Raw genomic sequence first — 18,348 nt, 5'->3', positions numbered from 1 at the left:
CAGGCTGTCGAAGCGTGGATAACAACGGCTGAAATAAGCGTGTGTGACTTGGTTCTCTCTGAACGTGACCTAAAATAATGGGTAAAACCAGCAACTTGCTGCTCTGCCTGTGGATGCAGGCATCTTCATAGTGTACACTTGACACTATCAGAGGTTCCTGTGCTTTTATGTCCAAAATGTTGTGGTAACATTTCCAGAATGCTTCTAATTTTTACTAATATCACCTCTTCGCTCTGTGCCTTTCTAGTACTGAATGTTGCTTGGAAAGCTAGAAGAGTTTCGCTTTTTCTAAATATCAAAGTTAATGCTAAAGAATCAGTTACTTTTTTGTTAGGAATTAGTCTTATTTTGGATTGTTTGGAGCTGGTATTAGGAATGCATCTGCTATACTACATGGCAAATACCATTGTAACAAAGAAAACACAATAGGTTGCCTCCTTTTTACCTGCTGTATCTCAGCAAGTGCTTTTCTGGTGGTCACAAAGTGGCTACAAATGGCTTAACTATCATTCAGCACCAACTTCCTATAAGTTATTCCTTCAAGTACTGCACCATGCCTGAATTATTTCTCCACAGTTGCCCGGGGAAAGGAAAGGCACTCACAAACTCTGCTGTTTCCATGCTGCTGCCTGCATATGGCAATGTTAGGCTGTTTAAAGTTAGGGATATGTTATTGGAAGTTTAAGGACTGAGAGGTACAGTACAGTATTGGACTGTGTTCATTCTACTCGGTATCTTAGATTTTAAGCAACTTTGTGCATTTTTTTATAGCTAGAATGTCCCTTTTCAGTGATCTGGGAAGCACTTGAAAGGTAAAATCTATACGAATCCATACACAGCTCATAAAATAAGCCAGCTGTAGCTTTGTTTTAAAGTATCACAAGCAACTCAGGCTTTTAGTGTGGGTTTTTTTCCTCGTGGGCTTGGACAATGCACAGGAGCAGTTCTCATGTCTCGTCTCTCTGCCACAGATGTGAAGCCGAGAAGCTCAGGGAAGAAAACACCGCTCTGAAGAACGAGGTGACGTTGTTAAACGAGGAAGGCAGTGCTTCCAGCCTGAAACTGAGGGAGCTGAATGGATCCCGGGAAGAAATGAGGTAAGGATGCTACAGGGACATAGACCAGGTGTGTGCCTTCAGGCACACAGCAGCAGAGTCCTTCTCAGAGCTCCTTCACGTGGCAGACCTTCATGTGTTAGATATCCTACAGGCTGTGAAACAGGCTGCCTTCTGGTGCCATCAGCTCTCCACCTGGGTGAGGTCTATTCCTTCTGCTTCTCCCCAGTCCTGGAGCTAAAGCAGGAGCCTCATTGATGGGGATTCAGGTGACTGCTAACACTTAGGAGCTGACCTCTTATAATTCCTGCTGCTTCAGCAAGGACAGAGGTGGTTAGGCTGGTGTAGCCCTAGAAAAGTCAGGAAGGGGTACAGTGGGACAGAGCACTTCAATAATTTGGTCTTTTGCAAGTAGATAACTACTTATGATCCTGGGAACCCAGCCTTTCCTTCCGGGAAAGGAATACGTGGGTAGGTGAAAGAAGTGAGTACTAACAAAGCCTATGCAAAGCAGTGATGTTAAGTGAAAAATAATGAACATCCACAATTACCTTTTCTCGTGATGTCAAAAAAGCAGCCTGTTCTTGCAGAGATTATATAAAAAGGAGTGACCCTAATGTTAATGAGCTTTTCCTCTTTCCTAGGCAAAAGATAGAGGCAGTGAGAAAGGAGAAAGTGGCTGTACAGAAGATGGTTGACAACCTGAAAAAGCAGGTAAGCAGACTGAGTCCATAATCTTCTCTGGAGAAATAATAAATGTACAAGTCTTTCTTTAGATCATCAGGTAGTTTTTTTTTGTTTTTTTTTTTAAAAAAAAAAACACTATCTACCCTTCTTGATAATTATGTTCTCATTAACTGTTTGGGATTGATGTGAGGCTTCTTTGACCTGATCTGAAAACAACTGCAGTGCTACTATAACTGTCTGGCTTACAGACTTGAGAGCATTCTCCATAGTCAACTTGGAAAATTTACTTAATGGAAATATGAAGCTAAAGTCTTCCTTTGTAATCATTTTGTGGGTAATGCTCTGCAGTAGCCCACGGGAGAGAGGTTATGTGACTCAGCCTCTTACTTCCCAGCTGGATGGGTCTGGGACTGCTGCCAGCAGTGACCATTTGCTCATATCTGTGAGATTCACTGCTTTTGTTTAAAGGGAGGTTCATTGTGCTAGGCAAGTAATAGAAGGCTTAAGTAGGTTTTACAGCCATGTTCCTTGTGGTATTGCTCAGTAAAATTCTCTGTTGCTCAGGATAATTTTGTAGCTTGTCAGCTACTCGAAATACTTATATCAGCATAATGAAGGGAAGAAGGGACTGAGAGGTATGCCAGATAGAGCTGATACATCTGAGGCCAATTCCCAGAAATGAAGCTTGTGAGGCTGCGTGCAGCGTGCCATCAGCAGCAGTCCTACTCTTATATAGGGGTCTACTTGATTTGGCCTAATACTAGGGCATGGAACAAGTTCTGTAGGCAATAGGGAAATAAAGCAGTGCTGCTGGGGTCATGACTGTTGCATGGAGTGCAGGTAGTTCACTGCTGTCTCACCATTCAGAGCCACCGTGCTGGGATTCTGTCTCTGTGGCTGGGCCAATGAATTGGGGTGCTGTTTGTCGGCTTTTCTTTTTAATCACCTGAACAGAAAGGAAATGGATTAAAACAAACAAAAACCCTACCATCCAGTACAGGAATAATCATAACTGACCCTGCTGTCCCACTTCAGGTGGCAGATCTGAAGACCAGGAACCAGCAGCTGGACTCTGAAAACACAGAGCTGAGCCAGAGGAACTCCAAAAGCCAAGCAGATGTGCAGGATCTTAACCAACAGCTGGCAAGGGTGCTCAAGCAAAAGGAAAGGGAAGCAGGGAAGTGTACGCTGGAAGAATGGGAAAAGGAGAGGCTGGTACTGAAAGAGGAACTGGAAAACTCTAAAGTAGAGGTACGGGATAAGTGTCTCGAGTGGTATGCAACAACTGAACCTTTAGGAATTAGCATCCCCTTCTCGAGCTGTGTGTGGTCTTTCAAATCTGAGCTTTTCCTATTACATATTGCAAATGCTTATGCATGCTGCAGTAGGGGTGGAGGGAAAGTGTGGCAGCACCTGCTTTCTGGCTGCTCCAAAGAAATAGAAGGGTGCAGTTCTGTCTTAAAAACAAAGGCTAGTGATGGCAAATATTTTCCCTTGCATTTTCCAGCATGCCTGTTCTGTTCAGCCCCATGTATCCCACCTCTAACCCACGGGCTGTAGCATCCTTGGGTTAATCTGTTACTCTGTCTCCCAAGCTGAAATCTGAGTTTTTACTGTTTGCAGTCATCAAACATGGTGTCCTCCTTGGAGATGGAGCTGTCGAAAACCAAAGTTCAAGCTCATATATTGGAGCAGGAAAACCACATCCTCAAGCAGGAACTAGAGAAGACAAAACAGGTACAGCACCCTGCCTGGTACCATCCAAGTGATGGGGTTTACCACCATCCTGCTGGCTGTCTCTTCGTGTGATCTGTTGTCTTGACTGAGTTGGAAATAGTTAATTTATATTTATTTTTAATAGTTAATTTACAAAATATTGTAACACTAGAGGAATATAAATCTTATTGAAAAAAACTCCCAGTATGGTGCACAATTGCTCACGTAAGGTTGGTTTCACTTAGCCCTTGCCCAAAGGTATTCCAGAGCAGTGGATCTTCACAGATGGACTTCAACAATGAAGACCAAAATTTAAAGTTCTAATCAAGCAATTTACCAGGCTTTTCTAGGTTGGGTGGGTGGGATGGGCAGGGGAACATCCTCCAGCCACTGAGCAGTCCCTGATATCTATCTAGGTCCACAAGAGGACTGGTGTCCTCCATCGTGTCCTCTAGCAGAGATGTAGCATTAAGAGTGCTGCTACCTGGAGGCTTCAGTAGCTCAGAACTTAAAAAGATAATTTCCTGGAGGACTTGGCTGTTGCCCATATAAGCATGGCTCATTTGGCTGTAAATACATGCTAATAATCATAGATAATGAAGGGCACAAATGAGTTAGCCCTCCTGATTAGGGTGCCAAAGTCATTTTCTTCAGAGTAAAGCACTCATTTGATGTTCCTAATGCTTTGTATTTATAATGGTCTTAAAAAGCAAAAGCAGATGAGGCATATTCAGTACAGTGAATTGTGGCTTGAGTGTAATTAAAGACAGAAGATTGAACAGAGACCAAATCACCCAGGAGCAGGCAGACTAAGCTAAAGCACTCTGTCAACTGGGAAAGAGATCAGAAGTCATCTGCATGGTATTTTTTCCCCTTCCTTGGAAGGAGAAATCTAAAACCTTATTCACCTCATCAAGGTTATAAGAGGAACAGTGGCATTGAGCTGCAGGAAGGAGAATTCCCAATCTGTTATGGTTATTTTAAAAATAAAGCAATAAAAATGCCATAAATGCACACAATGAAAAGTAGGTGTATGGAAAGTGCACTTTTCATGGCAATTGGTGTCATGCAACCCAGAGGGCAGATCCTATTAGGGGTTTTATGCTAATACAACTCAGGTAAGAGACACAGCATCCATCTGCTGGCCTGTGATTTGCAGGAGCCTTAACACAAATCTGAGGAATCACAGGGTGATTTTGGAGTCCTTAGCATTGTTCCTGCAGGAAGGGTGTCTCAGATTGTGAGTGGTATTTGTATGATCACTCATGAAGCAGCTTTCAGTCTGCTCCCATCTTTTCTGCTCTGCCTGGAACGTGATGCTTGGCCCTGAGGAGGGGAGAAAGCTTCGTGTGACACATTTTGCAGGCAAAATTCGGAAACAGCACAGGAACTTGACTTAGAGTTGTTTTCCACAGCTGCCCAGATGTGCTGATCTCTCTGACCTTCAAAATGAAGTTTCTAGCTTGATTACTAAAAATGAAAAGCTGCTGAAAGAAAAAGAAGCCCTGAGTGAGGAATTAAACAGATGCATCGATAAGGTAAGACAACTGCAGGCCCATGTCACTCCTACATGCTGTAACAAGCTGCTGAAATTATTAAATCCTGATCTCCATCACCCTAACCTGTAAAACTACATTGATTTTTTTCCTATTTTCACTCCAGATAAAGGCTTATTGCCATCGCCTTTTTACCCTTGCTGCTTTTAGAGAGCTTTTGGAGCACAGCTTTACTGTAATTTGATTATGTAGCAAATTCCAAACATTGCAAGGAATAGAGGGCTGGGTATAAATATTGTAGCAGGACAAGGAAGACAGTGTTCTTGCACTTACTGCAGCTCTGATGTATTGGAGCTCTGAACTGGAGCAGTGCAGTCGGCGTGCCATAAATAATGGTCCTGTTGTGTGGAGATTTGGGCAGGGGGATGAGGGTTTTTTGCTTTCCTGCACTTTCTTTGCATAGCTGTAACTCCATCTAGCTTAACTCCCAAAGTCAAATGGAGTTAAAGAAGATCCTGAACGGTTGGGGCTTACCGATGTAATCTTATTTCAGGTAGCTAAAGTAAGCTTCTTAGAGAATGCAGTCGGCAGCCTAAAGCAGGAACAGAAGTCCTGGGAACAACAGAGTCAGACCCTGAAAACACAGCTCACAGTCGCACAAGAAAAGGTATAAAAGTGGGTTTTGTTATAGCCCCAAATCAAAAGTATTTCTTAATCTCTTGTGCTCTTTTTTTTTTTCTAAAAACAGCCATCTTCTAATATGCTCAAAGGCTTCATGCAGCTAAGAATGGACACTTTGATGGGCTTTCAAAGTGACATTCTTAAAGGACAAGAGGAAACTTGTTAAATATGATGAGATCTCTTCCCCCCCCCGCCCCCAGGAATAAGCTGTTTTGCATCTACAGCCAAGTTCCCTTTGCCAATTCATTCAGCCCAGCGATCCCTAGAACACTACAGAGATTCTGCTCCCTCCTTTCTTGGGGTGGTTTGCTTCTTAACAGTCAAGGGAGGAGAACAAATGGTCATTTGCTTGGCTCTTCTTGTTTCTTCTGGGCCATGTGCTGCCAAGAATAAATAACTCAAAAGGAATCTCCTTTTCCCAGCATATCACAGGAAATGTTCTGGGGTGGAAAATGCATATCTGAGTACAGTATTTTGGCCGTGTTTAAGAGTTCGTGGCGAACTCCAAGCAGAAATTCAGGGAATCATTTAGCATTTTCAGGAGGTGGGCTGTCACTGGTTTCTTCACCCCTTCCAACAGGCAGCAGCCAAATCCCTGTAATTTGTGGCATATGTTATGAGCTTGGTGGCTGAGGGGTACAAGTCTTGGTACAGCAAACACAAAGCTGTGTTCCTGCCCCTTACAGGTTCAGAGTCTGGATGAAACGCTGCAAAACACCAACCTCCAGGTGTCCCACCTGAAATCGGACCTACGGGTGGCGCAGCAGGAGAAGGAAACTCTTGAACAAGAAGTGATGTCTTTACACAAGCAACTGCAGAATGCCAATGAAAAGGTAACTGGCTTCAAGGGCCTCAAATTTGGTCAACTCCACTTGTCAAATTTAAAGATTCAGATTAGAAATTTAATAGCAGCTAGTTGCTGCTCTTCTGTAGCCTGTCACTGTAGCCCACTTTATTTTTTGGGGGGTTAGCTTGCTCACTAAAAGGACACAAATAGAGCTGCAGATCTGAGCAAGTGGACTCTGAATTGTGTAATTATTGACTCTTTTGTAAACACGAGTGATAAAAAACTAACAATAAAAACAACTAGAAGAGGAGTACAAAAAAAGTCCTAATTTAATGGATTCTGTTTTAGAATTCAGTTTTAGCTTTCAGTTTTAAAATAGTTGACTAAGTAGTTTTGTAATGTGTATAGCGGATATTTACTGCTAAAATATCTGAATGTGAGGGCAGGCTATGATTCATGTCCTAGGAGTCTTTATTCTTCTTCCTCAGAACAAAATCTTTTCCAAAAAAAATACAAAAAAGCAGTGGGTAATATGAATTTACACAGACTATAAGTGTATCAACAACAAAGCTAGTAATTGACAGGGAGGTCTGATTTTGAAATTTGTTTTTGAAAGGCAGGGTGTTGTGGTATTGTAGCAGCCTTTCTCGGCTGATGAGGAACTGTAAGTGAAGGAGGTTGCAGACAGCAGTCTCGTGATTGGTGTTATGAATTCAGATACTAATTTGGCTTGTTTGCTCTGTAATTAAAGGAATATTTAATGTCCACATGGAGAAGAGAGTGCTTCAGGATTGTACAACAGGAACTAAATTACAGCTATTACCGAATAATATATAATGGAGTTCTATTATTTGCTTGATGAGGCTGTGAAATAGAGTGCAAATTGCCATTTTGCATTGTCAAACTGTGTGCACTCACAGTAACCATGCTGGCGCACGGCTGTATCTGTGATTTTAGCAGGGGGAAGCACTTGGGGAAGCACTTGGCTTTGCACCGTGATTAGCGTGGTGGGTTTTATTGGAAAATGGTGCCCAGGCTGGGGGGAAGCCGGGAATCCTGTGCCTTTGGTCTGCAGCTACTGAAAGCCTTAAAACCCGCCTGAAGAGAGCAAATGTCTGCTTCTTTGTTTAAGGCCTAACCCTGCAATTCTGTCTGTCTTAAGAACCGGGTCCTCGAGCGGGCTGTGCCTTCCCCAGGGCCGCAGGAGCAGCAGCAGAGGCGGTCGCAGCGGGACGAGCCGGAGCAGCTTGGGCAGGAGAACGAGCGGCTGCGGAGGGAGGTCCACAGCACCACCACCGACCTGGCCCTCGCCAGGGAGAAGGTAATCTGTGTGCCCCCACATCACCAGGGCACTTCTTAATATGAGGCAAGACTCGATGATCCTTGTTTTGCAGCGGGTAGTGCAGAAGGAGGGATGTTGCCCATGAGTTTTGGGTAGAAACTTGAGTAGAAAAAAGGCGTCGTGGGGTGGCTTTCCTTTTTACCTGCACTAAGCAGGCAGGCACTCTTATAATGGTTCAAACAATGGCTCTTTTTTTAAAGAAAATCCTGGTCATTTTAAAGAAAATCGTGGTAACTCCTGTCTTCTAAAATTTGGTTTAACTTTTAGCTATTACCACTTTAAAAAAAAATAAAAATAATTCTTCATACTCCCAGCATTATTCACATTTAATTCCTTAGCTTGCAGTATTAGGCAGATTAAGGGGAGAGGGAAGGGAAGACATGATGCTGAAAGCTCAAATGTCAAAAATACCAGAATCTGTTATGAGTTTAACATAGATTGATACTTGATATTGTAGATGATGCAGATGCAATTGATTCACAGTGCAAAGTCAGTTTTGACCTACTGGAAATGCCATTGTGAAGCAGGCTCTGAATGGTTTGGAATGCCTTTCCACATTTGTTCATCTCTGGTCTCTTTAGATCCGACAGCTGGAATCCACCATCCTTTCCCTGAAGCACCAAAAACATCAAAGCCAGTCAGGTATCGTCAAAGCCATAGAGCAAGAGAAATTAAGCTTGAAGAGAGAGTGTGAACAGCTTCAGAAGGAGTTGTCATCTGCAAACAGGAAGGTTAGTTTCAGATGGTAAACGTGTGAGTCAGTGCTGCGCGTATCACAACAGCTCTCAGAGATGGAAAGCTGTAATTTTCTTTTACTCCAAGCTTTGTGCTCCGTGGCTTTTTACAAATCCCTGTCCCAAGGAGCCCACAGTCTCTCTGTGCCTGTGTGGTGGGGCTGTCGGAGTGCCAGTATGCTGTAGGACTTCTGCTTGGCACAAACAGTTCAGTGGTGAAGCATGGGAACATTAAAAAAAATGTAATAAAAATAAAAAAAAATGCAGCCTTTCCAAGTGCTCTGCAGCACACAGTGCTCACATGCTAGTATTACCACATTTAGACTGAAAATCAGCTACCCTACCTATTATTTGACGCTTTGTCAGCCACGCTGTATAACATTATCTTAGACACAGCTTTTAACAAAGCATTATGCTTGTCCAAATACAAAAATCTTTTAATCGTGAATTGTCTGGATGTGCAATAACTCATGACTTGCATATTGAACACAGCAGATGAAATGAAACTACTGCCTTTCTAAGGAAACTGCCTGTCTTTCGTAGATCAGCCAGATGAATTCTCTTGAACATGAACTGGAAACCAGCTCAGAAAATGAAGGGCTGAGAAAAAAGCAAGTCAAGCTGGATGATCAGTTAATGGAGGTACTGTTCGATAGGTGTTGACTGTACTGGCTGTAGTGGGGAGTTTTATCGCTATCTCACTGAATTTGTGAAATTATTTACAAAAAAAAATCCTCTTCAGGGGGAAACTGATTGAAACTAGAAGAATCGATCCCCTCTAATAATAATAATGTCATCTTTTATGATCAATAGTAGTGTGACAAACAAGTTCCTATGAACTACGCTGGTTTATCATAATTCATGTAAGATCTGATAAGAAGTCAAATAGTGAAGAAATTTGCCTCTGTGCTTGAGGCAAGGCTAACATTTTCCTCTTCCTTCCTGAAACATGTAACCTCAAGTTTCTTAACTAATATTTGCATAATGCTGCTCTTAACGTAGAAACCTGTTCTTATTTACTATGGGAATAATTTGCTGAACTGAAGCCTTGCTAGCTTATCTACAGCATAATCAAATAACAATTCATGCAACTTGCTTTTAATCTAAAGGCATGAGTGAAAACTTCAGTTGAGACTCTTCAAAAGCCTCCCATAAATGTGGAGGCTTGTCTGGTGTTGCTGGAGATGGATTGTATGTTATGGGAACTGCTTAATTCTTAGGTGATCCTGGTTACAGGAACAGAAATGCTTAACTAAAGTTGCTGTATCCCCTGTGGTCAGGACTGACCTGGGAGCTGGCTCCGCGATTTTGCCTGAATTTGAGTCTAAACCATAACCCCCTCAAAGTTTTGGCATGTTCCATAAATTAAAGTATCTTCTAGATGAGACTTTTACAACACTGTTAAAAATATCTCATCAAGTGAGTGAATGGGAAACATTTTACACTGAATATATTATGCAATTGAGCTGTAAAATTATTAATAACTCAATTGCAAAAGATGAGATCTTGACGAGTTACTGACTCGTTTTATAAGGTTTTTATATCCTGTGCTTTTATGTGTTCTAAATTATGCTTTGGGAAAAATCCAGACACTTAAATCCTTCAGTACACACATCAAGTGTGGAATTGCATTTCCTCCCAAAATTTTGTATTTCACACATGCAGGATTTTTGTTACTTCTGATAACATTTTCCCAACAGGTGTGTATAACATTCACTTAACGCTTTGACTTCTAACTTTCTCTTTTGTGCCTGTTCTCCTTTTGTTCGTGGCTAACCTGTCTAGAGCTCAGTGGTTGGAACTAGCAGAGAAGGGTGCAGTTCTCTTTCTGAAATAGTGTGCGAAGGTAGAGCAATCATTTTCAATGTACTACCATAGCATGGAGAAAACACGTTGTCTTTTACGGATTTCTATTCCATGTGTCTCTTAAGCAAAGAAGCCACTATTCATTTTAATGTAGTGTTCTTTGACAGCTGCCCTAATTTGGTGTGGCTAGCACATTTCTGTGATTTGATTCCGCAGGCAAAAAGCTTCATGTTTGTAAGGCATTACTGTGAAAATCGAGAAAAGACCAATTGCATCCCAAAGAATTAAACTGATCGAAAGAAAATGAAAAGTGGCTCAACCCCTTCCTTCTAACCCAATGACTGTGAGGCTTGAAGGTGTTCTCATGTTTACCTCTGACATCCTGCATGCTTTTTGACCAGACAATCGTTTCCTTAATACCTGATGTGTGACCGCACTCACCCTAATAGTCTAGCAAGTTCATTACTGTTCTACTTCCTTCCACAGCTGAATATGGCAAAATACATTGTTTTCATTAACTATGCCACTGGTATTTGTTTTGAAGATGTTGTTAACATTTATTGATTGTTTCATCAGCACTTTCATTAGTTACTTGTGTGTTTTACAACATCATATCAGCATCATATGAAACCCTAAACAAATTCCACTGAAATTTCATTATTTCCGTGATTTTACATTGTCTGTAAAGGACCTGTTCTTTTACTGACAAGTTGATTCAGGAGAACCTACTAATAGATTTCAAAAATTGTATTTTCTAAAGTATTTTTAAAATATTATAAATATTTAAGTTTATATTCTATTTACTTGGGCCAGCAGAGGTGAACAGACGCTAACATGGCCAGGCACTGACATTACCACACTTCAAACAGGCCAATACTATGTCTACATTAGAGCAGTACCCCTGATACCAAAACTACACCATTACGAGAAAGGCTTACAGTTGATTCCATTATAGATGAACTCAGTAATTGAACTACGGTTACTAATTGAGCCCTTAATTACAGCATTTGCGAAAGGAAAAGTAAAACCACTAACATAGTCTCACATACCTTTCCCTAAGGGACCAGAGTAATGGTTATGAGATAATGAGGGAGCATTTTATGATACGGTTAAATGACTTTTACAGGAAGAATGATCTTTACAGGAAGAAAGCATTAATCTTATGCAAATTCAAGCTGCAAAATGGCTTGCCTGAAACATCAGGGGTTTTACTGCGTAGTTTAAGGGGATTTTTTAGTATTATAACTCGTTACAGCTCTGAGATAGTCTTACCTGGATTTTATTGTAGTTTGGAAAATCACACAAAACAATTTCTATTCATAATATTGTACAAAAGTTCATCTAATTCTGGGATAGTTTATCTGTCTCTTCTAATTACAATGCTACTATAGTGAGGTAATTCCAGAAGTGCCTGACTTCTCTACCCACTTTCATCCAGTAACTGTCATGGCATTGCCTGGCAGCAGCACTTAACTAAAAGATGTGGGAAAGCTAAACCTTTTCCAACAAGTCTGTTCTTAAATGCTCTTTTTGCTACAGCAAGGATGATTATGAATGTGAATTATTACATGTGAGTAGCCTCGTTGTACTGCTACAGAAGCTTTTTTTTGGTATAACTTCACAAAGGACACCCAGTATGTGCAAACTCTGTGTTGGCAATAACTGCCTTTTATATAACAGACTTGGTACATGCAGTAACTTTCTTAATGAAGGCAAGACTTAAGTTGGGAATTAAACTACTTCAGGTTACTACATGCATGCATCTCTCAAGGGCCCCTCTGGGTACACTTGCTTATGCAGCACAGTCACTTAGGACTCCAGAATTTCTATCAAGCTCTACTTGTGGTGTGACTCTAAATGAAAATCATAAATTGTGCTGAAATTTCTACAGTAGTGAACATAAAGGTGTATGGGATTCCAAATACTGAATTCTGAATATAATGTAGCAGACAGCATGAAATTACTTAAATCACCATACACAAAAGGAAAACAAGTTTTCTATATAGGGAACTTATCTCTCCATCCTAAATTAAAGACTAAAAATGAGCAGCACTGCTGGACAACAGCCTGCCTCGTGCTAGTGCTTTTATTTGTAACTAGATACTATTTTGAAAGAGTTGCTAAGATCAAGGTGAAAATTAAAAAGGAATATTCAAGTTAAAGCTCACCACAGGCCTGTTTAAGTTTGATATTATTTTATCAGAAATTCAGTGAATTACGGTTCAGGTCTGAAATTATGAATCAAAGTTCACTCTCCTTTAGACTTTAGCTGTAGAACTACACATAGAGAGGCATTTTTTCGTTGGAAAGAGGAGTTTTAGCTTCTGTTTCTGACTTCAGGCTTGTTTCTCTCGTGTACAAGGAATTATTTAAGACTAAGCTGATGTCTAGTGAACGTGTATCATGCAAAAGAAACTCTGAAAAACACCTTGTGTGAACTGCAGTGCTGCTTTCTGCTGATGGTGATGTGTTTTGCTGTTCAGATGCTACACTCCAGCAGCAGCGTGATGCTTAGCCAGCCGCCGCACCCCTGGGAGCTCCAGCAGCAAGGCTGTGCCGTGGTGCCCAAGGACCAGTTCCTGCAGCTCCAACACCAGCTACTACAAGCAGAGAGGAGGAGTCAACGTCTTCAGGAAGAACTTGAAAGCAGACCCTCTGAAACAAACATGCAACAGGTAAAGCCCTCGTTTCTCTGCAGGTTACAACTTTAGAAGGGTGGTTGGTTAGCTGATTGTTTTTTTTTTCATTTGGACAAGATCCATTCTCTGTTTATGCCAGTTCAAAAATTAAAAATTCATCCTAACAAAGGTTTGTTTTGTACATCTTTGACATTTAGCATATTTAGCTTAAGCCATAGCTTATTTCTGACGCCCCCTTCTTGAAATAAAATCACTCCTATCCACATTCAACTGGCTTTTCTCCTTCTGATCAATGTGCAGTAAGTGGTTTTTAGTTTTTTCTTTACCTACTGTCCATGTCTGGAACCATTGTCTTGAAAAACACCCTACATGTGCAACATCATATATGCACCAAATATAAAACATCCGTTTTGGCAGTTCCTGTCAGAAGGAATCCTACTGTCAGATGTAGTAGAGCATAATACAAACAAGTAATCCCTTTTATAGGGTCAGCCCATCTGCATTATTTGGTCATGACAGGACACTGTTTGGACAACACTGTTCCTGTTATACAGAGACTTCATCATCGGCATTTCTGAAGGAAAACAATCTAATTCCAAGGAAGTCACTCAGCATGTTGGGCTGAATCACTTCTAGTATTTTAACATGTTAAGTTATAGGTAAGAAGCTTATAGGTAAGAATAGTAATAAGCTCTGGTAGAAAATGTAGCATTTCCCATAAGAAAATAAGATTTTAATTAGGCTTGCCAAATGACTTGTTTCTTCAGAAAGTATCCAGATCTCTAAAGCCTCAGCTCTGGCCATTTGTCTTAAGATCAAGTTGTATTATCTTATATGAAAAGATAAATAAAACACTGACGTTTTTATTAGAAATATAAGTCTCTTAATCTGTTAGCAGGAAAAAAAAAACTTTACATTTTACACTGGGTTGTTGCATTATAAAATATAAATAAAAATATATATGTATAGCAAAGTTCAAGACTGAAGTTCAAAAACCTCTGACCATGCATAATCATACCATCATGCCATAAATAGGATATTTTTGAAAAAAGTTATGGAGAAAGAATATATGCAGTAATAATAGTTTCTAAAGCCTACAAAACTTGGAGTAAGATTTTATCTTTAATAAAGACATTAAATTGAATGCTTCTCCCCCAAAAAAAGGAGCTTAGCAGCAAATAATATAGGATAAGGAAAAAAAGCAATTATAAGGTTCTCTCACTTTCAGCTGATGGAAATGCATTACCACAGGCTAATGTGCTTGGTTGCATATGCTAGAAAGCAGAGCATGCAGTTTAATTTTGAAATCAATAAAAGCCATCTTACAGCAGTAGCATCTGCAAATGAATGGGCTGTGAATTGCATTAGGAGTCATTTTGTAATTTTGCCTTTGAAAGCCTGAGAAACAATTTGCAAACTAGTCACATCCTGGAACTCGTAGTTCTACAGATGCATCGCTTATGTTTCCTGTAAAAACCTTTTATCCTAGAAGGCTTCATGAAGTTAAAAATCCTTTTAGAGAGGTTTTGCAAGTATTTGTTGTCAATATACTTGATCCTTTTAACTTCAATTTTTATATTGATTTTTGCTTAAAGTGAATGGGTATCAACAAGCTCCCAGTTTACGTCTCCTACAGCTGTTTTCATGAGCTGTACTACATAACTTTCTAAAATTGTTAAACATGCATTCTATAGCAATTAAAAAGGCTAAATTTGTCAGTACTTTAAGCTGAGACAAACTAAAACATTTCTCTAAGCACATCTTTCTTTAATTCTCATTGATTCTTTTTCCTTCACCATCATTGGCTGGATATTAGGAAAAATACCTTGAAAAATATCTTCACTGAAAAGGTTGTGAAATCTTGGAACAGGCTGCCCAGGGAAGTAGCTGAGTCACCATCCCTGGAGGTCTTCAGAAAACGTGTAGGTGTAGAGCTTAGGGACATGGTTTAGTGGTGAACTCAGCAGTACCAGGTTAAAGGAAGGACCAGATGATCTTAAAGATCTTTTCCAGTCTAAATGATTGTATGGCCCTGATTTCTAGGGTTAACATCTAGTTGAGCTTATGGCCATTTTAATGTTCCCTTTAGCATGTTGAAAAATTGCACCCTAATCCCTCTTCATCATCCTTACACCAGGGAGTACAATGTCAGGTTGTCCATGTTAAATTTACCTAGTCACTACCTAGTTTTGCTGCTACTGCTTTGCACCTTGCAGCTTTCTTATTTCAGGTTCCCAAATTTATCCTCCTCTTTGGAATTTCTATGTCCTCCTCATGCTTTTGGCAACTTCCATTGGCTTTTTGATTGTGGTGGTCTGTGTTCTCATTTGTGTGACAGTCAGTGTTAGCTGTTGTCCACCAAGGTTACAATTCAAGCTTCACTAAAATAAAACTCCTCAGCCTTTTCTCCTGTGGTGACCTGTCTGCACTCCTATGAATTACAGATGACTGTGCCTGCCGTGGCTAGTGCTGTGATCCCTGTTGCACAGTAGCAATTGCTGCACTCCTTTTCCCTTTCCCTTCTCCCTTTCCTTGCTCAATAACTAGAGCTGTGGGCCTGTTAGTGACCCAAGTTCCCTTACAGCCTCTGCTAATCCCTATTTTTGTTCCCAGTACTTTGAGTTGCTCAACTCCCCCCTTATTCTGCTCTGAAGTTGAAAACTCAAATAACCTCCGACCCAACAGCTTGTTCTGTCTCAAGAAGAGACTTGCGACTAAGTTTAAAATAGAAATGCAAGCAAGTTTTCCAAGGAGGTCAGCTGGACTGCATTTTTCACAAATGCTATTTGGCAATCTGTGAGACACACACAGCAGCAGATAATTTCCTCTTGAGAAACTTAACTGCTTTGCTAATTGCACTTAATTACTGTTATTGATCTTAATCCCCCAAAAATCTGGATAAACCCTCTTCAGAGACCTTACGTCTAGGAAATGCATCCTGAATATTTCCTTAATTGCATTTGTGTAGTGCTAATACGAGTATTCAGAGAAATATGTGATATTTCATGCTATCTGCATGCTTTCTTGTGTGTTTTATGTCTTGTGTTGCTTGCTTAGCTTGTATCGATGGTTTGCTTTAAGTACATATTTAAAAGAAAATCTGGATATCAGGGTGAAGTATCCCACTTGCCTTCTTTCTCTAGGCCTTGCTACCGGAGCAGCGAGCAGTGCATGCAGATTCCTACAGGAGGATCGGGCACCTCTGACAGCTTGGCTGCTTATGATCTCATTCCTTACCATGATAAACACACACAAACACACGAACTGGCATAAGCTGAGAAACTTGAGGATCAAATGTTGTGCTTTTTTCTAAAAAAAAAAAAAAAAAAGTCTTCACAGTGTTATTTCCTATTTATTTGTCTAGAAGCTATTTTGTGAAAGTTCATAAGCTGCCCTTTTTAATTTGTTACAAATCATTTCTATTTATGTTATTTAAAATGCGGATTTGTTCAACGGGGAAAGAGACTATTTTTCTCAAATGGTATTAATTTTATATGAGACTTGAAGAAAATCTGAGGTATTTATACTGCATTTTTGTAAAAGATGTATAAACTTTTTAACAGGGAGAGATGACATTTTTGATGTAAATGAAAAATAAAATTTTTTTTAAACATAATGTCTCCTGTCTTAATAGTATCAATAGTCTCAGCTTTATTTATGATGAAGAATTAACAAATTTAGACAATGTCATGGATATTGAGGATTATTTTATCAGGACTTCACACTGAGGGTGGTGAGACCCTGGTGCAGGCTGCCCAAGGCCAGCCTCGATGGGGCTGGGGGCAGCCTGGGCTGGTGGCAAGGGTCTCTGCCCTTGGCAGGGGCTGGGATTCGATGGGCTGTGAGGTCCCTTCCAGCCCAAACCAGCCTGTGGTTCTATTCTATGACTTCTGGGAAAGATTTGTAGCATGGGATATACTTACATACAGATATGCTGCTTCCCCAGCAGATGTACACTCAATTTTGAGAAAACTTCCAGAACACATTCACGTATCTTTCTGTTGTGACCATAAAGTAAAAATAGTTCCAGAAAAGGGGAAAATTATTAACAGCCTTTTTTTTTTTTCCCCTCTGATGGCATTCCTTACTCATTTTCTTTGGTCTCAAATTACTAGATTAAATGACGTTTCTTTTCCCTAGTAATTTGAGGTCTACCACTGCTGCTTTCAGACCTATGTTTTTTCTAGCTGGGAGCCACGAACCTTTTCAGCTGTTTCCTTTCAACGATCCTTTTGCTTATCTTAATGACCTTAAAGCTAATGTTTGAGCTGGCTTTTCCCTTTAAACATGCAATAATATGAAATTAGGCAGAACCTTCTCAAATTAACTTTAAGCCAAACAACAAGGATCACAGATGGTGAGACCACTAATTCATAGATTCCACTGAACTACTCCCTCAAAGCTCCTGTAACCAGTAAGAAATGTGATGTTCAGCCACGTTTTTGAATTCCAATCAAATTACAAAAGATAGCTGAAGATAAGTTGTTTAGAAAGTCCCTTGCAAATTCTGCTTAGTAGTACTTTTATTAACCTGGAACCATCTCCTGTCCAGCAACACTTTAAAACTGCTTTCTGTACAGCTCTGCAACTTTTTTCAACTTTTTTTTTACAGGCAAAGTGTTTGTATTACCCCACACAAAGCCTTAAAGAGTTTCTGGTGTTCCAACAAATAGTATGTTGAGTGGACATACCTCAATCCAAGAGGCTCTTTCTATAGTGGTTTAGATGAACAACCAACTTTATGAACTGGTCTACTTCCTCAGGGTTTTTTCATTCATTCTGCCCCCAGAAATATGAAGGTACTTTGTTTTTGAAGGTGTTTTGTTTTAGGGAGGTTAGTGCTTTCTCAAAGGTAATCTACTCAGATGACTTCCTAACGTTAGCACCAATAGGAAGACAATGACTGCTGGGAAGCGGATTCGAACTCCTTATAGTTCCTGGTGTTTCTGATTTATTTGGGAAAACCTCACTCAACCCCTGGTGTAACAGGTGCCCTCATGACAATGAGTTACTATCCTTTTAATTAGATTGTCCATCACTTCACTGAAGGAAAACAGCAAAAGCATGCTAGAGTATTCAGATTATCTGTCTACAACTAATCTGAAGAAAGTAAAAAACAAGTTTGGAATAACAGCACCCTACTTTTTTAGGATATTATTCCATTTCGAGGGGTCTTTGGCACAGAAGAGTTGCACAAAGTGATGCCATTATGCCATTGCTTTTTTTCTTTTCTTTACCCCTAAAGTCACTACAAATTTGATTGGTGTTGTTTCCCACGTTCAGCAGGTATATGGCAACACCTAAAAACAAGAAAAGGAAGCAATCCAGATCTAATTAGCACAGAGAAGATGGAAATTAGAATTTTAGATCAATTTGTCTTAGATCTAGTAATCTAAAATACCGCT

The 18,348-nt window shown here is 40.2% G+C and overlaps 1 protein-coding gene across 7 annotated transcripts in view; it reads left to right on the top strand.

Moving 5' to 3' along the window:
• The window catches only part of NIN (ninein), a 56,728-nt gene that overhangs the window by 33,039 nt on the left and 5,341 nt on the right, over window positions 1–18,348 (top strand). For 4 of the 7 annotated variants that reach the window (XM_068682248.1, XM_068682247.1, XM_068682254.1 and 1 more), the window contains 11 exons: window positions 972–1,097; window positions 1,700–1,769; window positions 2,778–2,993; window positions 3,366–3,479; window positions 4,874–4,996; window positions 5,508–5,621; window positions 6,322–6,468; window positions 7,585–7,743; window positions 8,346–8,495; window positions 9,042–9,140; window positions 12,788–12,979. In XM_068682248.1, the coding sequence (XP_068538349.1) occupies window positions 972–1,097; window positions 1,700–1,769; window positions 2,778–2,993; window positions 3,366–3,479; window positions 4,874–4,996; window positions 5,508–5,621; window positions 6,322–6,468; window positions 7,585–7,743; window positions 8,346–8,495; window positions 9,042–9,140; window positions 12,788–12,979 (1,510 nt within the window). Of the gene's footprint in view, window positions 1–971; window positions 1,098–1,699; window positions 1,770–2,777; window positions 2,994–3,365; window positions 3,480–4,873; window positions 4,997–5,507; window positions 5,622–6,321; window positions 6,469–7,554; window positions 7,744–8,345; window positions 8,496–9,041; window positions 9,141–10,283; window positions 10,345–12,787; window positions 12,980–16,086; window positions 16,560–18,348 lie in introns of those variants that run through there. The other 3 variants (XM_068682250.1, XM_068682252.1, XM_068682253.1) reach the window with 3 other exon arrangements.

This window comes from Anas acuta, chromosome 5 (genome assembly GCF_963932015.1).
Source record: "Anas acuta chromosome 5, bAnaAcu1.1, whole genome shotgun sequence".
NCBI lineage: Eukaryota > Metazoa > Chordata > Aves > Anseriformes > Anatidae > Anas > Anas acuta.
This window is presented reverse-complemented; position numbering and strand designations above follow the sequence as displayed.